The sequence below is a fragment of the Mchenga conophoros genome, linkage group LG3, assembly GCF_057382185.1.
Source record: "Mchenga conophoros isolate Kocher_MC1m ecotype Shallow Benthic linkage group LG3, M_conophoros_male_GT1.1, whole genome shotgun sequence".
Classification (NCBI taxonomy): domain Eukaryota; kingdom Metazoa; phylum Chordata; class Actinopteri; order Cichliformes; family Cichlidae; genus Mchenga; species Mchenga conophoros.
This window is the reverse complement of record NC_140528.1, coordinates 54,436,100-54,453,992: the sequence shown is the minus strand read 5'-3', so window position 1 is coordinate 54,453,992 and position 17,893 is coordinate 54,436,100. Positions and strand designations below refer to the sequence as shown.

The 17,893-nt window shown below is 38.3% G+C and overlaps 1 protein-coding gene across 2 annotated transcripts; it reads left to right on the top strand.

Moving 5' to 3' along the window:
- The first annotated feature begins 6,784 nt into the window (after nucleotides 1-6,784).
- Nucleotides 6,785-13,812, top strand: LOC146579541 (uncharacterized). Of its 2 annotated transcripts, XM_085263293.1 has the most exons (11): nucleotides 6,785-6,968; nucleotides 7,055-7,242; nucleotides 7,436-7,576; nucleotides 8,458-8,596; nucleotides 8,699-8,879; nucleotides 9,010-9,151; nucleotides 9,695-9,838; nucleotides 12,005-12,093; nucleotides 12,479-12,533; nucleotides 12,707-12,728; nucleotides 13,054-13,812. In XM_085263293.1, exons 1-10 carry the CDS (start codon nucleotides 6,819-6,821, stop codon nucleotides 12,708-12,710), a joined length of 1,233 nt encoding a protein of 410 aa, XP_085119419.1. In that variant the 5' UTR covers nucleotides 6,785-6,818; the 3' UTR covers nucleotides 12,711-12,728; nucleotides 13,054-13,812. The 2 variants fall into 2 exon arrangements, with proteins under 2 accessions (XP_085119419.1, XP_085119425.1); XM_085263299.1 differs by lacking the exons at nucleotides 12,707-12,728; nucleotides 13,054-13,812 and having other exon boundaries at nucleotides 12,479-12,537.
- Nucleotides 13,813-17,893: the final 4,081 nt, after the last annotated feature.

Here is a 17,893-nt window from a genome sequence, read left to right as displayed (position 1 = left end):
GGGGAGAAAGGAAAATGAGGTTGGAGGAGTGAGTTAACAGGTTAATGTGTGGGTGTAAAACAATGGGTTAAGAAAAAGAAAAAGAAAGAAAGAAAATTAATGAAAACAAAGAAAATAAAAAGTGTGTAAGTGTGAGTGAGAAATTGTCTCCAACTGGGGGAAGCAGTGATACTACAGGTCACCTTCTTCCCCTGTTGGACACAAAAGAAAACATAATTTGGAGTGTGGTGGATGAAAATAATTAATAACAATATGAAGAAGATTTTTTGTGTTTGCGGTTAAGAATAAATAAAAATTTCATTTTCTGGGTTTCAAGTTAGGAGAGTTCAGGTAGGGAACGGACCTGGATCAATTCTCCACGGGCAGCAGTCGGAAGAAAATTATAGGTTAACATCATTAGAAACACCCAGCCTGAGCTTTGGCTGAATTGTTTTGCAGCTTCTCTTCCTCATCCTGAAAAAGCAAGCTCCAAGGAAGCTAATCTCTCCTTGAAGACATGGAGTGCAGTTCCAGAAGCACGAGCATGAACATCAACAGTGGACAACAGTCCAAGAGACAATACCAGAGTCCTGAGCAGAGAGGTCCAGCATGGGAAAGCTATGAGCAAACAGCATCAGAAAGAGAAGATCCATCATCTAGATTGGATGGATGGAGATGCGTTTCCAGCAAGCTGCAACTTCACTGTGTGTGAAGGACTTTTGAGGAGACTGTCTGAGTTTGACATTTGCCATGTTTGGAGCAAGATGGCAATGAAAGAGACAGTGGGACAAAGAGATACACGGGACAAAGCTGAAGAGAACGGACTGTCATTGGACTGCAAAGTGGGAGAGGAGAACGGAGTGAGAGGAGCAGATGAGGACACAGAGGAATGCTGTTGTTTTAGTGTGGGGAATCAAATTGGGTTAAGGAATTCGGGGAGACGAACGACTGCCTTGAAGTGAAGGATTGACAGTGTCCAGACTACCACAAAGGGGGGAGGAAGACAAGAACTGAGGTATGCAAGTGAACTGTTAGAGAAAACTGAAAGGTGACACCACACATGCACATTATATGTACTAGAGATAACACAAAATCATACATAAAGTGGCACACATCCAAAGAGGGTATTTGTAGAAGGGGTTAATAATGCACAGAGTGGTTGCCTATGGTAACCTGCAAGCATTTGGGGTTTAGCTGTGCCTGACTATGACAGAGATTTTCATTTAGATGTTTCTGAAACAAAAGGTGGAGTGAACTGAGTTTTGTTTCAGAAAAAAGGGGGGAGGTACATAAAAGGACAATTGAACAATTGAGTTGAACAATCTTGACATTTAACCACTGGCTAATGTTTTCTTATGACAGGGTTACAGGCTGGGAGTAGAGTTAGTCCAAGGGAGAAGCCCTGGGAATTTTTTGAGAGAATGTGCAACTTTCTTGTGAATCTCTAATTGTGTGGAGTTGACGCATGGCGAGGTCCATGTGCCAAAAGAGGGTTTTCTGGGGAGTTTCATTTTTAAGTTACAGATGGAGCGATGGAGTTATGGTTCTGTAAGCGGTACAGACACCAGGAGCATGCAGTGCCAGAGGAGAAGTGGGTCTGTTGGAAAGGGCTCAAGAGGAAGTGGTCGGGCCCAAGCTGGACCAGACAATTCGAAGTGATGGAAAGGATCTCACACCCAGTCCAGCTGAAAAGGAAAGTCGAGACCTGGCAACACGGGAGCCAGTGTGCTGTGGCGGAAGAGCCTAGGAGGTCTGGAAGGCTCTAGGCCAAAAAGGGGGACTCAACTAATTACCCATACATGGATCCCAGCCCAGTGGCAGAATAAATCCCCTGATCCATGTAACGAACTGAAGGGTAGTCTACTCCGGAAGTTGATGAAAGAAGAGGAGCAGAGAATCACCCGACTCGGAAGATAGAAGGACAGAGATTAATTCACTCCAGCAACTCTGAAATCAGGGTGGAGCAAACCAAACGCAGACCCCATGATGCCACTTTTGGGAAATGGGGAGAGCCTCTATGAAGTCAGTTTGTTAACAGATTTAGAGTGTTGATCTGCCATGGGGCCAGCTCCAGTAATCAGGATGCTTTGTCCATAATCTATAAATCCAGAGGACCAGTGGGTGTCACCAATGGAAAAGACGTACTCCTCATCAATGTCTCAGGGGTTTCCCTGGCTAATAAAGTAAAATGCTGAGAGCCTAGACATAACACTCAATGATCATGACCATCCTCTAATGGCATGGAAATTCCACAATCCAAAATACTCCAAACAATTTTGGGATGAGGAGTTGCCTGGGGTTACTTCTCATCCCCTACCCATCCCTGTGGCTTGTCATGTCTTCCATAATGTTGTGCTGTGGACATTTATGTGCTTTTGTGCAGAGGAGTTTTTTTGTTTCCTGTTCTCGTGCTGTCCTACCATTGAAGCACAGCATGAGTGGAGGTCTCTTTTTTTCCTCTTGTACTTTCCCGTTGTTGTGTACATTTCAGTGTTTTTCTGTAACGCTACCGATCTCTGACTTGTAACCCCGTGTGATGTCTGTGTTATGAGTGTAAGGTCGGGGGGGGGGGGGGGGGGGGGGTCCCATCTCGCTGCAGGGGCAACCTGCTAGTGACAAATAAAAGCTGTTTCATTCATTCATGTAGGGGCCCATACTTCTGGCAACAAAAGGGCTAAAATACGGACTATGTGACGGAATGCAGAGATACTTAGTAGGACATTAGGAGTTCACATTAAATGACATATCCATGACAACGATAACCCACATTAGGTGGTACTTGATGTACTTGTAATGGTAAACCAGTCAATCTGAATCGATCTCTGTAGGTACTAATGGAAAAGGGGTAATTTCCTCATCAGGAAACAGTGTTTTTGTTTATCAGATGGACTGCAACGTCAGGTTTATGTCGTTAACTTGCAATTAAGAATTAATGATAATTTAATGGAGTAAAAAGAAAAGTAATGTAACGAGCAGTGTGACAAATTACTTTGTCCAATGAGTAATTAAATAACATACTCTATTACTTACCACATTCCAAGTTATTTTTAATACTTTCCTGGTTTTTTTAAATTAAAGACAGCAGCACTGACTGCCACATTATTCCTGACCTGCAATAAAAAAAAGTGCTACCACTACTTTCAATCAGAAGACAGTATTTTGTTTGACTTTATTTTAACTTCTTATTTTTTTTTTTAGCTTTGGGAACAAAACAGATGGAAGTGACAGTGCGTTTGGGTTTAAATGCCATTTCACAACATCAAACTCATCCAAATGAGATGTTCAGAGCTTTTCATTAATCATAAACAAAGCACGTGAAAAGTTTAAAGTGAGATTTCTGTCACTGTTGCTGAGAGTTCAAGGTGCCAACAAACACCTTGTGATTATCCCTGACACTCAAAAATCTGACAAAGCAGCATTAGATGGTACTCTAGGAATGATGCCGCTTATTGTGTTATCAGTTCTTGCACACTAGGAGACCTTTGACAGGAAGTAATGTCAAAGATGAGAAAAATGTTGCTGTTTAAACAGGTTATGTGAACAATTTTATTTTATTTATACAGTGCCAAATCACAACAACAGTAGCCTCAAGGTGCTTTGTATTGTAAGGTTAAAAAACCTAAAAAGTCTAGGTTTGTGGAGAGAGTAAAAAGAAATAAATTATATAGTGTTCGCAGATGGCTCTGAGGCCATTACCACATGAATAAGAAACATACTTAAACACATATAAACTCAAATAAGTGGCAATATAATAAACAGGGAGCAGGGCATCTACAGGGTGGGCCATTTATATGGATACACCGTAATAACATGGGAATGGTTGGTGATATTAAAGTCCTGTTTGTGGCACATTAGTATGTGTGAGGGGGCAAACTCCTCAAGATGGGTGGTGACCATGGTGGCCATTTAGAAGTCGGCCATCTTGGATACAACTTTTGTTTTTTCAATAGGAAGAGGGCCATGTGACACATCAAACTTATTGGTAATGTCTGGTAATGTGCCGCAAAACGGTTTGCGGCACAATTTGCATAGTACAGTTTTCTAAAAAAAAAAAAAAAAGAGAGAATAATGTATATCGTTTCAGTTTATTTTGAGAAGTCTCAACAGGATCTTTAGCTTTATTGTGAAAGGTTTATATAGAAAATAAACAAGCAGACGGTGGAGCCACACAGTGGTTTCACCGTCGTTGTTGCTAATGAAATTAAGCATAAAAACAGTCGCTCGTCAGTCCATGGTGTGGTTATTTTAAATATTAGTGAAAGAGAGAACTTTAAGAAATTAATATAGCCACTACAGTGACCATCACAACCATGAAAAAATATTGCTGTAAACGGTGTATTTTGCGACACCACGAAACCAACAATAGCGTATAATATGAAACAATAGATGTTTTAATATCTTCAGCCAATAAATAACATCATATCAAACAGCCCGAACAGTGTAATGAAATTTTTTTACATAAAACACAACTCTCTCTGCCCCCCCCTCCTCCCCCCCATGGGGAGGAGTTGTGTTTTGATTTTAAGTCCACTGTCATTTAACATAAAGTGGACAAAACAAACAAACATAACACATAATTTTCAGCAGAACTGAACAAACTGATGTGCCAAAATCATAACTGTAATCTGTATTCCCCACAGAATTACTTGCACACTTCAAATATGCCTTTACCCTCATAAAATTAAAAATTAGATTTTTTATTTCTTATTTTTCCTTAATCTGAAAGGTCTGTGAGTTGTTTACCCCAGTGACTGACATTATGCTTTACTGTAACAACCATAACAACCGTAGTTAGTTCACCTACTTCCTGCATTGAAAGATTGTATGGTTGTCACATCTGATGAAGATGTGAAGGGTGTCAAACCACAAAAGAATTACCCGTTAAACAACAATCCACGCAAGGCATCCAAAATTATCTGATGTCAGATAACATTCTTTCAGTTTCTGTTGATAAGTTGTCTCGTTGTCTGTCTCAGTTGTAGCCTTTTTCTAAAGAACAACGCACATTCTGACACTGTGGTGTCTAGTGATGACGTGTTTGAGGAGAGATCTCAGTCCTTATCAAATTATTCACATTCTCCGACATCTAAGCATGAGCGTGCTTTTGATTTTAAAAAGAAAAAAAGTGACTGATCAGAACAAATAACAGTTCAGACTTTCCAGAACAGTAAGTTAAGATTGTGTGAGCTCACATCTCATCATTTGCTGATGTGGTGATTTGTGTTGCTTTGTCAGCATAAAATAATTTATCTACATGTCACTTAAATCATTATGATAATAATTAGTATTATTAAAGAACATAGAGCCTTGTTCCTGGATTGTTACCATCCCAACTAATTTCCTCTCATCTGAAGGTGACAGTTTGGGTTTTCTTCCAGACACACAGTGTGAATAACTTATACTTAGGTACATTTGTTTGAGCTAATGATCTTGAATGCATTTATTGGGGTTTGAATGTTAGATAGGATGCAGTTAGTTTAAGTAAATGGGCAATAGAGACATGCATAAAAAACTTCAAGTTTTTATGCACAGAAAACACGCTATGAAAACAGTCCGTTTAGAAATGGCTTGTAAATCTACATTTCTCTGTCTAATCGCTTCACTGGCTATGTCCATACTAATGCGTTTTCATTTGAAAACGCATCGTTTTCTCTCCGTTTTGGCCTCCCGTCCACACTGACACCGTGTTTTCCCAAGGAAAAACGCATACATTTCAGAGCAGAGTTCCCTGGACATCTCCATTGCTTTTTGGTCAGTGAAATGAGTGGTTCAAACCAATCATTTTCATGCTGGTAAAAACTATCAGTCATAACCTTCTGCACCACCTACATATGTTTATGAACCTGTTTGGAAAATCCTAAATAAATTCAAACTTCTGTAGTCAATTCTTGCATTCTTGTTATTAAATTTCAATAAATCATTAAAAGTCCCATATTATCATGATATTCCTTCCCATGATTAGTGGATGTAAACTTCTGACTTACTGTGCTCTTAGATGATTTTCTCTATGTGAGTAACGTAAGTCAGTTTAATGATATTGTAATAGAAACTTTAACGGTGAGACTGGGAAGTCAAGGAAGACATTCTTGTCAACAAATTGTATTGAACAAACTATCATCTAGCTAGTTGGACAGTGGATTTGTTCTGTTGCAATAATAACTGTCTTTTACTATAGAAATTGTACATCAGCAGTTTGCAGCTGGAGGTCATCTGCCTTGGCCAAGGCTGTTGTGTGTTTTGCCCTTTTTCTGGCATGAATAGGGAAAATAGATGCAGAAGTGCTAAAATAACAATGAGATCAAATTCTAAATAGGAGTGCCTTAAAAATAAAATTAATACACACATTAAAATGCTTTATTACATTTGGTTGAAGCAGCAATTAAAACATTTCTATTTTTAGTTTTGAAACAAATCTCATTTACTAACAGTTGGTTGACCCAGGACACGTTGGAGAGATTATATTTCTTGGCTGGCCTGGGAACGCCTTGGTATTCCCCCGGATAAGCTGGAGGAGGTGGCTGGGGAGAGGGAGGTCTGGGCTTCTCTGCTTAGGCTGCTGCCCCCGCGACCCGGCCCCAGATAAAGCGGAAGAAGATAGATGGATGGAAACTAATCTCATTTCCTGACAGTTGGTTGAGACATTTGCTTTCACTGTTCATTATCAGTTATCAGGTACCATCTCAAACTCATGAGCATGAAACATTTCCTCATACCAGAACAGTTTACTACACATTGTATATGATGCGGGAAACAGCAAGTAGATAAAAGGAGGAGAGTCAGAGAGAGAGGCTGTATTTGACGTACAAGTGTCTTTGTGAAGACAGACTAACAGATTGACCATGTCGCTCTCTGCAGTGCTGTTGCTGCTGCTGCATCTGACGGTCTGCAACTCGCAGAATATTGATTTCTTCATTAGCAATTTAAATGGCTTTGTTGGTGCAATCAACTTCTATACAAATGAGAAGTTTGTAGTAAATAATTCTTCTTCGGTATGTACAGGTTTTTTTCTAAAATGTGTTTATATTTTGAAATGTAGGTTTTCTTTACTAAATTCCTATTCACTGTGACTCCACAGCTGACCATTCGTCTAATGGGGAACAATCTCAACTGCACTCCCGAGTTCTCATTTGATTGCAAAAATAGCAACTGTGGGTATGTGAGCACTTTGGTACGCACGGTCGACCAAGAAGGCAGCGGAGAGTGGTGTCAGAATGAACTTAGGTCTGTTCAGCCATCTCCCATTAATGTGGTTGGTTCACTCAGGTGAGTGTACCTCGAAAATATATAAAACGAACTTATTATTCATATTGTTATCATTCTCACACACACACACACACACACACACACACACATACACACACACACACACACACACACATATATTAGTCCATGTAGTGTTTTGCTATATACAGTGTAACACGCTGAAAACTGACTCTCACACTATTTTCTATTGAAGGGTCCGTGGTGTTAATTGGGTGAGTGGCATCAAAAACAACATTGGATCATGGACAACTGCAGTAACATACGACCTGAGGAACCGCTCTGACATCAACAAAGAAAACTCCTCACCCCAGTCTACCGTGATCCCATTTGTGAGGTGAGCCAACTCACTGTTTGTGTCTCTGCTAAAAAAGCAACAGCAGTATCAGGACAAGAGTGACTGTGGCATTACTGCAAACTTCAAATCTGATATTGTTTCCATGTAGAAGACAAAACTGCTCACAGTATAAGGGCAAAGTCAAAAAATATAGACAAAAATATAGACTATAACTTGCTGCATGGTCAACTTTAACCGCTATTGCAACCACTGCCTCCGTAATAAAGTGGCAATAAACTAATTAAATGAACAAAAATAGTTTCCACACTAAAACGTTTGCATTTAAAGGTTTTAATTGTAATCCTATAACTCTTTCCTTAAAGAGCTTCTCTTACAGTACCCCCAGGCTCCAAATGAGAGAAAAACAGAAAATGAGGATGAGTATGAAGATGAGTTAACTTCTTTGTCAACAAATGAGAAAAATCTCTTTTAAGTTTAATTTAACAAACAGACTTCCTGTCAGAAACCTCCTAAAATGAGAAGTGCAGTTAAAATGGAAACATCCCCTGAGAAACTTCAAAGAGAAAATATGCAGTTATTTTATACCTGTGGCAAGTTTAAATTTAAAAAGATATTTTATTTGTCTGTTGTTGTTCCTTATGGCAGCAAATTATAAAGTAATTTTAATGTTCCTCCATGTTTGCTGTAATATTTAAGTAGTTTAGTGATGCTTTAAATTAAATCTCACTTAATATATAAACTATACAATTTAAAGTTTTATTTTGAGACAGTGAACTGAATATTGCTATGTTTAAAATTACCAGTGATCAGGCTGTGGCTGTATTTTGCAGATTTTAAGAGTGAATGCATGGAGCTGCACATTAACTTCACACTAAAGTGAATCCTGGAAAATGAAGATTGTATTTGTAATTCTTTCTCAGAGTTCCTTCAAACTGTCGGAGAGATTTCAGCCTGTTGATGTTTGACCCTGATGGGGATCAGGTTAAATGCAGATATGGAAACTCCTCACTCTTGGAGTGTAACGGCTGTGAGCCACCATCTGTCCTCAGCCTCTCATCAGTGAGCATGACTGTTAATCTAATGTTTAATGAGACAGAAGGATAGTTGTAATAATAAACATTTGCTCATTTGATCTCTTTTCCTTTTTTATTCCTCATGCAGTCCACTTGTACTCTGTCGTTCGGCCCCACTGCCGACAGTAATGTGGGCAACTATGGAGTACAGCTGCTGATGGAGGACTTTCCCAGGAAGAACATCACCATGACTGGAGTCAATGGCACAAAAACAACACAAACACCTAACGATGCTCTCAGCAAAATACCGATCCAGTTTGTTCTGATAGGTACAAGTCCATATTTTAATAGATGGAGTTGAACCTGTAAAGATCTGATCTAAACTTAGAAATACTGTTCTAACTTCAAACTATGAATTCCACCCCGAAAGAAACTCGTTGGTTTTCTGTCATCTTTCAGTGGATCCCCAGGTCTCATCCTGCACAGAGGGAGACTTTTTGCCCAAATTCTTGCCTCCAACCCCAAACAACAGAGCTCGGCTCTACACGCCTGTTGATAAGACTCTGGAAATCAGCATCAGTGCAGAGGCACAAAACTCCACGTAAGTCAAAGAAAAACACATTTGACATTCTTGACATTGTAAAGTAAGGTTAACTATGTCCCACAGAACTGTTTTCAGGTTAGACAAGAAATACATTCACACATCAGTCGATTCCTGTCATGTTTCTGTTCATTGATCAAATCAAGATTTTATCCGTTGCGTTCTGTTTAATCTGTGCATCAGTCCTGCACTGGCACACAAAACAGGTTTAACAAGACACGTAAGAGCGTAACACAGTCAGATGTATACAAAGCTGTATGAGATATAAAGAGTAGGTTCAACACATATTTAACCCAAAGAGAAGTCAAATCTGTTTTAAGGCTATTTTGCTTTGATGCAACATGAGTAAATAAAAACTCGTGAAATTATGTTTAAGTAAAATTTGGCTTATTAACTCAAACCCTTAAAACCAAACAGAAGTGAGTCAGGTGAAGTCTCCGTTCAAAGTGATGCTCATTCACAGACAAACACTTTGCTTTGTATGTCGTTGAAGAAGCTATGAGAATTAAGTTGATTCATTTTTTGTTTCTCTCTTCGATGAAGGATCTCTGAGCTGCTGTTCAGCGGACCATATGATGCAATTCAGAATAAAATTGGACCAGGAAAGTTCACCCTGAGATGGACGCCGTCTAAATCACAAGACAATGACACCCTCCCCTTCTGCTTTGTTGTCCAGGCACTTTCCAAGTTAGTACCTTTTTACAAATTCATCCCTTAGAGCATGAGTGTTTGGCAGAAAGCACTTAAGCATAGACAAAAGAGCTTGTTTGAATGGGTGAATGAGGCGTGCTGCATAAAGCAGAAAAGCACTAAAGAAGTATCAGTCCATTTGCAATTTTGCAGCCATAAACTATATTGGTGAATGTTTAAATCTGACTTTATTAGAAAATTATTTAGACCCCAGGCCCAGAAGGAGTCATGGCAAGAAAATTAAATCCCCCCAAAAAGCCAAAACCCCTTCCTCTGCTTCCAATGACCAACCAAAAAGTTATTGGTTTGTCATAAACAAAGTTTGTCTATGTTAAACTACATCCTAGATAATAAATTGGAGTTTTGCTGTTGAAGCTATGATGTGATGCTTCTATGCTTTATTCATATATGGTTACATTTTAACATCGTGACATTTGGAGCGGGTGTGAAATTACAGATGAGCCCAAACATGTTTTTCCGCCCTGAAAATTTCATGTGAACATCTTCTGTACTTACCAAGATATACAGGCTGTAAAATACAACAGAAATTCAAAAATAATAAATATCAGCCAACAAAAACAGATAACTCTGTGGGGGTTCACAAACAGATTTTTCATTGAATCCGTCTACACTACTGGCATTTGAAATTATAATTACTAAAATGAAAAAGGTGAACTCAAGGACAAATTTGAAGTCACCTATAGGCTTTATTTTACAGATTTTACACAAAGACCCACTTTAATGTTGACTCGAAACAATAACTTATTACGCTTTACTCATTCCTTTTGTTAAAAGACATAATGTTCCTTAATTGCCTACTTATTTAGAACAGTAACATATACAATGCTATTAGTTAAAAATATAATCAGATTACAATAATACATTAGTTTGAAATGTTTTGCGCCCAAAACTGGTGTTACGACCCGGCTCAAAAGCCGCAACATAAAAAAAAGGAGATGAATAACAGAGTGTGGGTGAGAAGAGGTTTCATCCTAAAATGGAAAACCAGGTTGGCTAAAATGGCTGGTGCCACCATCGCAAAGACTAGTGCACTGCCGGAAAGCTTGCCTCAGGTATGCTTTTATCCACACCTGACTAGGTGTGGCCAATTAGCACCAGCTGAAAACACTGAGACGATTAAAAGCTGCAGAGGGACGTAACACTGGTGATTGACAGGTTTAGCTGTCCTAGAAATTTTTTTATTGTTTTGTTTTGTTTTATCTGAAGAGATTATGAAGATTATGTGAAAAACAATAAACTATCTAAAACAGGAAAAATAGCGTATCTGTTAGAAGGGGAAGTTGCAGTGCAGGAAATGCTTTAATGAGGCAGATCAGTAATGAGTCTACTTACTGCCAACAAACCAAGGCTACGTCCACAACTACATGGGTATTTTTCAATTTTTTCCAAAAATCCCGTGCACATGTACAGGTTTGAAAAAATACTTCTGTCCACAATAAAACACCAAAAACGCATTCAAACTCTGTCAAGAACAGAATCATGTAGAAATGTTGGCCAATCAACATTTGGCCAAGTGTAGAAGCCTGGGAGGGAAAGAGAAGTTGGGAAGGCAGCTAATTATGTGCCACTGTTCAAGTGGCTTTATAATTTTGAATGTTAATAACCAAAGACAGTATTTTGGCTGGTGTAGAGTAGCAACCTAGGAAAGAAAAATGCATAAATTTATTCAAAACCATGGTAACGGATTTGGGTTGTGAGAGCGTCTGTGTTGAATGGAGAAGTTCACTCTGACTCCTCCGTCCTTTTAAAATGGAGGGACAGTAACTGTGTGTGTATATGTAAGTGCTTTAAAAGTGCACATGGTAATATCCACCATTGCAAAAATTCATCTCATGTAAATAATAACGTGGCACAGAGCGTGATGCCAAAAACGTTGTGAGTAAATCCCAGTTTTCCTCATCCACAGCTAAAAGCAAAATGCAGTTTAGATGTGAACGAAAGGCCCACATGCATAGAAAAACCTGCGTTTTCAAAAATACCTGTGTACGTGTGGACATAGGCTAAGGGTCATCTAGAACTGTTAATCAAACACACCCATATTACTTGTACATATACTTTGTGTCATTAACAGCAAAGACGATCTTAAAATATAATATAATCTCATGGAAATAATGGAATCACTGTTCTGATTTATTTCCGTAGGGAAACCAAGTATCACTCAGACCTTCGATGTGTCAGCGTGACTGTTGGAAATAGTCCTGTTAGTAGTGCCCCAGCCAGTGCTTCAGCTTGTAAGTATCAATGCCAGGAAGTAACTGTTAACAAATATATAAAGTTGCTAAATGTTTCTAAATCTGCGTATTTGTAAATAATTTTTGACATTGTTGCAAAACTCATTCATGAAAAGCTAAAACAGGATAAATCCCTGTAGATTATTACATTTACATTTATTTTAAGTCAGCTTTATAGCCGTTTACCTGCTCATGAAACGATTTGTATTGCCGGGGCAGTGCTCAGAGCTTTTTTTTTATCTTTAAAAGCCATATATAGATACAGTTTTTAAACTTTGTGACAGCATTTGTCAGCCAATCAGGTCGACTAAATCTTTATGTGTTTTTAAATGAAAAGTCTATCTGGTTGGTCAGAAGTTCTTTAATCATTTTCTACTTGTTTTAGTTGTCCTGGTCGTGGGATCTTTCCTTTCAACTCTTATTCTTGCCTTTCCTTCCATGTAAGTATGTGTCTGCATATTTAGATCTTTTTTTGCCGAAATGTGACATTTTGTGTATTTTTTAAACGTGTTACGCCCATAAAATTATTATTGCTATTATTAACTTTTAAAATGAAACTAAATCAACCCCATTGATCATCATTCTGATGTTGAGTTTTTGTCTCTTTTCTCAGATGAATATGGATAAAATCAGAGGTAAGTTCTTCTATAATCAGATTTTCTACCATAGCATCAGTACTAATAGTACCACTGGTATTGCTAAAAGTAGCAGTGTTGATGTCCAGTGATTGAGCTACAGAAAACTATGAACACACACATAATGGCTATGGCAACCTCTGTAGGAGCATACAAATAATTCGCAAAATATGCTAACACCACACAAAGCACAACTTATTCTATGACATATTCCAGAAATGAATCACATCAGACAATCACTAAATATTTAACATATCAATCTGAGGATTATCTCAAATGTAAAAAAAAAAATTCTATGAATTCACTGTTTCTAATTTCCTTCTAGATTGAAGATTGACTCTGGATTGATGCAACAGTATCACCCTCTACTGTTACAACATGAATGTCATCTGACTCTGCACAAATAACTTTTTTCAAGTTTCTTTAAGTTTTATTCCAACCAATGTAATCCAAGCACTAATTGGAGTTTTTACTCACTTGTCCTCGCTTGTTCCAGGCGATTTATTGAATTGATGTAAATTTCATTTCTGATACTTTACCTTGATTTATTTTATCAAATTATTAATCACATCATCTGTAACAACACCTCCTATTAGTCCACAAACTACTGCACTTTAACCAACACTTTCTAGTCAACTAAACACTACTTTTATAAACCTTTCAAAAACAACATTCCCAGGCAATACTCCTGTTTATGAGTATGAATTACAGATAGTAACTGTTACCAAACACTAAAGCTTCATAGACATGTTGCATCAAGAGCAAAAACTAAACTTGCATGCTTTAATGACCATTAAAATCTAAACAGCAAATTTTTGTATCAGTTTTACTTGATAGAAATCCTCGTCATTCTCTGATGGCAGTGCTGATCTTTGAGAGGAAAAACAGAGAGACACTGACTTGGATTGGATGTGTGTGATGATGATGTTGTTATTGTCATGTTAGCATTGAATTGTAGGCGTGGCAGGGAAGATTGAAAGAAATGAATGGATGTAACATCACTTTTACTCAGATCATGTGATCAGTTCCATGGATGCCAACTTCCACCCCGACCTTGTATAAATGATTTGTTAAAAGGCAAATAAACAACGATTCCTATGATGACTTTCTTTGTAACTGAGTATGTCTGACTGAGGCAAGTGCTTTTTTGCACTGATGAACACCAAGAAGATTTTTAAAAGTCGGTAAAATACAGATTTTGTGTTGCAACTTACCCCAGTTGGGTACTGGGATGTAACAGTGAATTAATCATGTGAAATATTTGTAGTTGTAGGTAGGTGATAACATAAAAAGTGTAATAATCATCTAAATTTGACAAACTATTATATAGGAGTGACAAAATTATAGAGGCTCTGGTGCCTTGCTAGCAGGTTATATCAGGGCGACTCTCCAAAACATTCAGAGATTCATTATGCAACAGGAATATGCATGGCAAAAGCGAGGGAGTTAGACCTAGTGTTATGGCCCGTCTAGGCGTGGCCCGACCATAACATAAGGGCGATCCATCCCTGTCCAACCCCAAGCAGCACATCACGCAAATAATACTTTTTGGCAGTGATTTATTTACAATGAGTGAATTTAGAAACAAAGGAAGGGAGCAAGTTATAACTTGGGGGTGAGCCCAAGGCCAAAAAAACAAACAAAAGGGATCTCCGGGGTAAATCAAACTTACCTATTCAAAAGAATTAAACCAAACGACAATGACTTACCTCCCTACCTAACAAAAACAGGAGAAAACTGTATTCAAACAAAAAGGCAGTCCACCCTTACATGCTCCTACATTAAACAAACATTGCTAAACAGTGAACACAGTCTGCCGGTTGGGTTGGGCTGAGGATGAATCCCCTGGCAGTCCATGGCGGTCTCTTCTTATGTGCTGCCTCCCGGTCATTAGCCAACCGGTATGATCCGTTCACTCTGGATGCACCAATCATGGAGAAGCACCTGCACACTCAGATTTACATATTAAAATTACAACAACAGTCGTAACACCTAGATTCACATTTTTGTAACTAGACAGTATCTATAGAAATACTCACAAGAGCTGAAATTTTCAGTAGACCCACCAATCGTGTGGGAGCCCAGATATTCTCCCAATGGATGATCTGATATCCTCGTGTTGGTGTTGTTCCCAGACCATCATGAAAATGTTGTTCCAGGTTCAACATTGCAAGTGACCAATCACATTGTTGTGACGTTATTCCTTTGCGCGCCAAGCCATTCGTGCATTTATGAAATTCCAATGTTGCAAGGACAATATCAATTCTGCTTACTGTTTATTAAAGGGTTACGGTTAGGGTTAGGGTCTGTTGATCGGCGGACAGAGGCGGTTTCACGCAGCTTAAGTACAGTTTTTTGTTTTACGCCGGTTTTTCCCGAAGTCGCAAAAGTATGACGTCACAACATTCTGATTGGTCACTTGCAATGTTGATCCTGGAACAACATTTAGTATGATGATCTGGGAACAACACCAACACGAGGATATCAGATCAACCTTCTCCCAATATGTATGCATCATTAACAGTATAAGAGATGCCCTTTACTTGCCACTCACATAAGCCTGACACAAGCTTACTGAAAACTTTATCCACAACAGAGCTATGCCAACTGTATTTGGTCAACAGCTGATTGGTGGTGTGGAAAAACTATGGCTTGAAGTCTGAAATGATCTGACCAAACTCAAACTTCATACGGGATAATATGGGATTAATGCCAAACAGAGCAAGCTTAATTTAAGATAAAATATCATGGACTTGACAACAGATTTTAAAAAATTAATTGCAGTTCGCTGCTGTAAAGTTAGTTCAAGTTTGAATCACAGAACTGTCTTCCAGAAGAATGCTGTCTTGGTTTTGTTTATCATTCCTGGTTGGATTATGTTTGCTAAACACTGGTCGTTAAAAAGTAATGTACATGTGCCTGCATGTTGATATTAAGAGTACCTAATGGGCTGAACATTCTCAATATGAAACCCAGTGAAATCCTATCGTTGCACAAAAAATCCCAGAGCGCAAAGATATCTTTACCAACATCTGTCTGTGATGCCACACCTTTCGCAAAACACCAGCGCTTGACTCGTTGGGAACTAACAATAAAATCATGTCTTTATTGTGTTTGGTTTATGAAAAAAGCTCAATTTCCAATTAATTTTAAACATGCTCTTGGGCACACAAAGTCTTGATGACTGGAATGTAAAGAATGCATTGCTTTTCAGTAATTATTTCAATGTTGGCGATGGGACTGGAATGACATTTACACTCAGGGGTCATGAAATTAGCTTGGCATCAAGTAACACTGTGAGGAATCTTGGAGTCATTGTTGACCAGGATATGTCCTTCAGTGTGTACATTATACAAAAGTTGTTTAACTGCTTTCTTGCTTTTGGCATGTCCTAAAATTGTCCTGAAAAGTACTTGATCCAGAAAGAGAGAGCAGATTTCTTCCACACTGGCTGTTCTTCATTGGCTCCCTGTTAAATGAAGAATTTAACATTTAAAAAATTTTAAATTTAAAATCCTTCTCCTCAAATACAAGGTATGAATAATCAGGTGCCGTCTTATCTTAATAACCTTATAGCAGATCATTACATGAAGGAACCTTTTAAATACAAGCGCGCTCATGTTCACAGGTGTACACACGGGTGCTCACACACACAAACTACACCCTTTTTGGCTCCTACCTCTGTCTGTCGATCTTACGTGCTGTCGATCTTATGTGCTGCACAATAATGTTTAATATTTAGTATTTACTGTTACATTCCCATAGATCATCGTAATGTTGTTTATTATGTTGATAGGTGATCGATATATGTATTTTTTGTCTGCTTATTTTGTTGGTTTTTGTTTTTTGCCCCGTGCCTCTTCCCCGCTGTTTTTCTTTCCCTCTTTCTTTCTCCCCTTTCTTTTCCCCAGTCAGGTCTGTCCCGTATTTAGCAAGTGAAAATAAAATAAACAATAAAAGGTGAATCAAATAGACCATTACGGCAAGGCTGGGATGGTCAATTTGGTAAAGTAAATCCGTTGGGCGTCTTCCCATGCCTTCCTCCCCTCACCTTCAACCAGTGAAAGCAGGTAGCTGCCGCTCCCTGAGAGTGATTTCTGTTTTTCTTTCTTTTTAAAGCCCAAAGACCTAAAGGTTGAGGTTACCTTCAAATTACTTATAAATTACTTATAAATTCGAATTCAGCCACTGACAAAACCACAAGCAGAACAAAATGATGAAAAACTTGGGGGCAGATGTGCGCACAAGTCAGTTTACCTTTGGAAACGTCTGATCTCATTGAGTAATGAGTGAATCTGATCTGTGAACAAGTTTCAGTATCTTCACTCAAAAAATAAGTAAATAAAACTATACCATCTTCAAATCCTTAAATGTGACACATTTTCCCAGTATTATTATTTGGGACTGATAATAAAACCACATTAATAATTAATTATAAAACTGTTCATGTTCATAACTACAAAAAATATAGAATTAACATCATTTATGAGGAATCAGTGTCAGATAGGTAGCTCAGATGCAGCAGGAGGGGAGGACTCAGAGAGAGACTCAGAGTATATTGAAGAAAACCTTCAGCGAGCAGCTTAAATTCACAGAGTCAGTAACCATGGTTTCTGGATCAAGTTAACATCTCTTTCTTTTATATAAAAGCAGGAATTTCTCTAAACTCTGGTTCAAGAAACTGCAATAGGGCGCCTGGAGAGAGCCATGTGTGCCCTCTTTACCAGCTTTGTGTTTTAGTTTCGCTTTTCACACTAAACTCACTGTGTGAGTTTGTTTAGGAAACAGTGAAGCTCTAGGTTAAAAACGTGTATACATAAAGTGTTGATGTATGTTGACAATGTGGGGACCAAGTGCGTTGAAGGGTGCTGATCAAGCATTTCATGGTGTCGCTGGTGTCACTTTGTCAAGGACAAAAGACATAAAGACCCCTTTACCGAAGTCTCGCTGTCTTATCTAAAGAAAAACACACAAAATACTATTTAACATAACTGAATAAACACCTTATTGCATTAGGTGTTTTCACATGCTGTATTTACCTCTCAATAAGACCCACCTTATTGAGAGGTAACAATATTCTGCTAACAGTTTGGAGTGAAATAATTAAAGTCAATTTGTAAGTAAGCATAGTGCCACATTTATGCAGGATAAATATTGAAACATAC

Excerpts from the sequence above, each read along its gene's own strand:
- LOC146579541 (XM_085263293.1), top strand. The coding sequence starts at position 6,819 with ATGTCGCTCTCTGCAGTGCTGTTGCTGCTGCTGCATCTGACGGTCTGC. Across the intron at positions 7,243-7,435 it reads AATGTGGTTGGTTCACTCAG|GGTCCGTGGTGTTAATTGGG; the intron begins GTGAGTGTACCT and ends TTTCTATTGAAG. Across the intron at positions 7,577-8,457 it reads ACCGTGATCCCATTTGTGAG|AGTTCCTTCAAACTGTCGGA; the intron begins GTGAGCCAACTC and ends ATTCTTTCTCAG.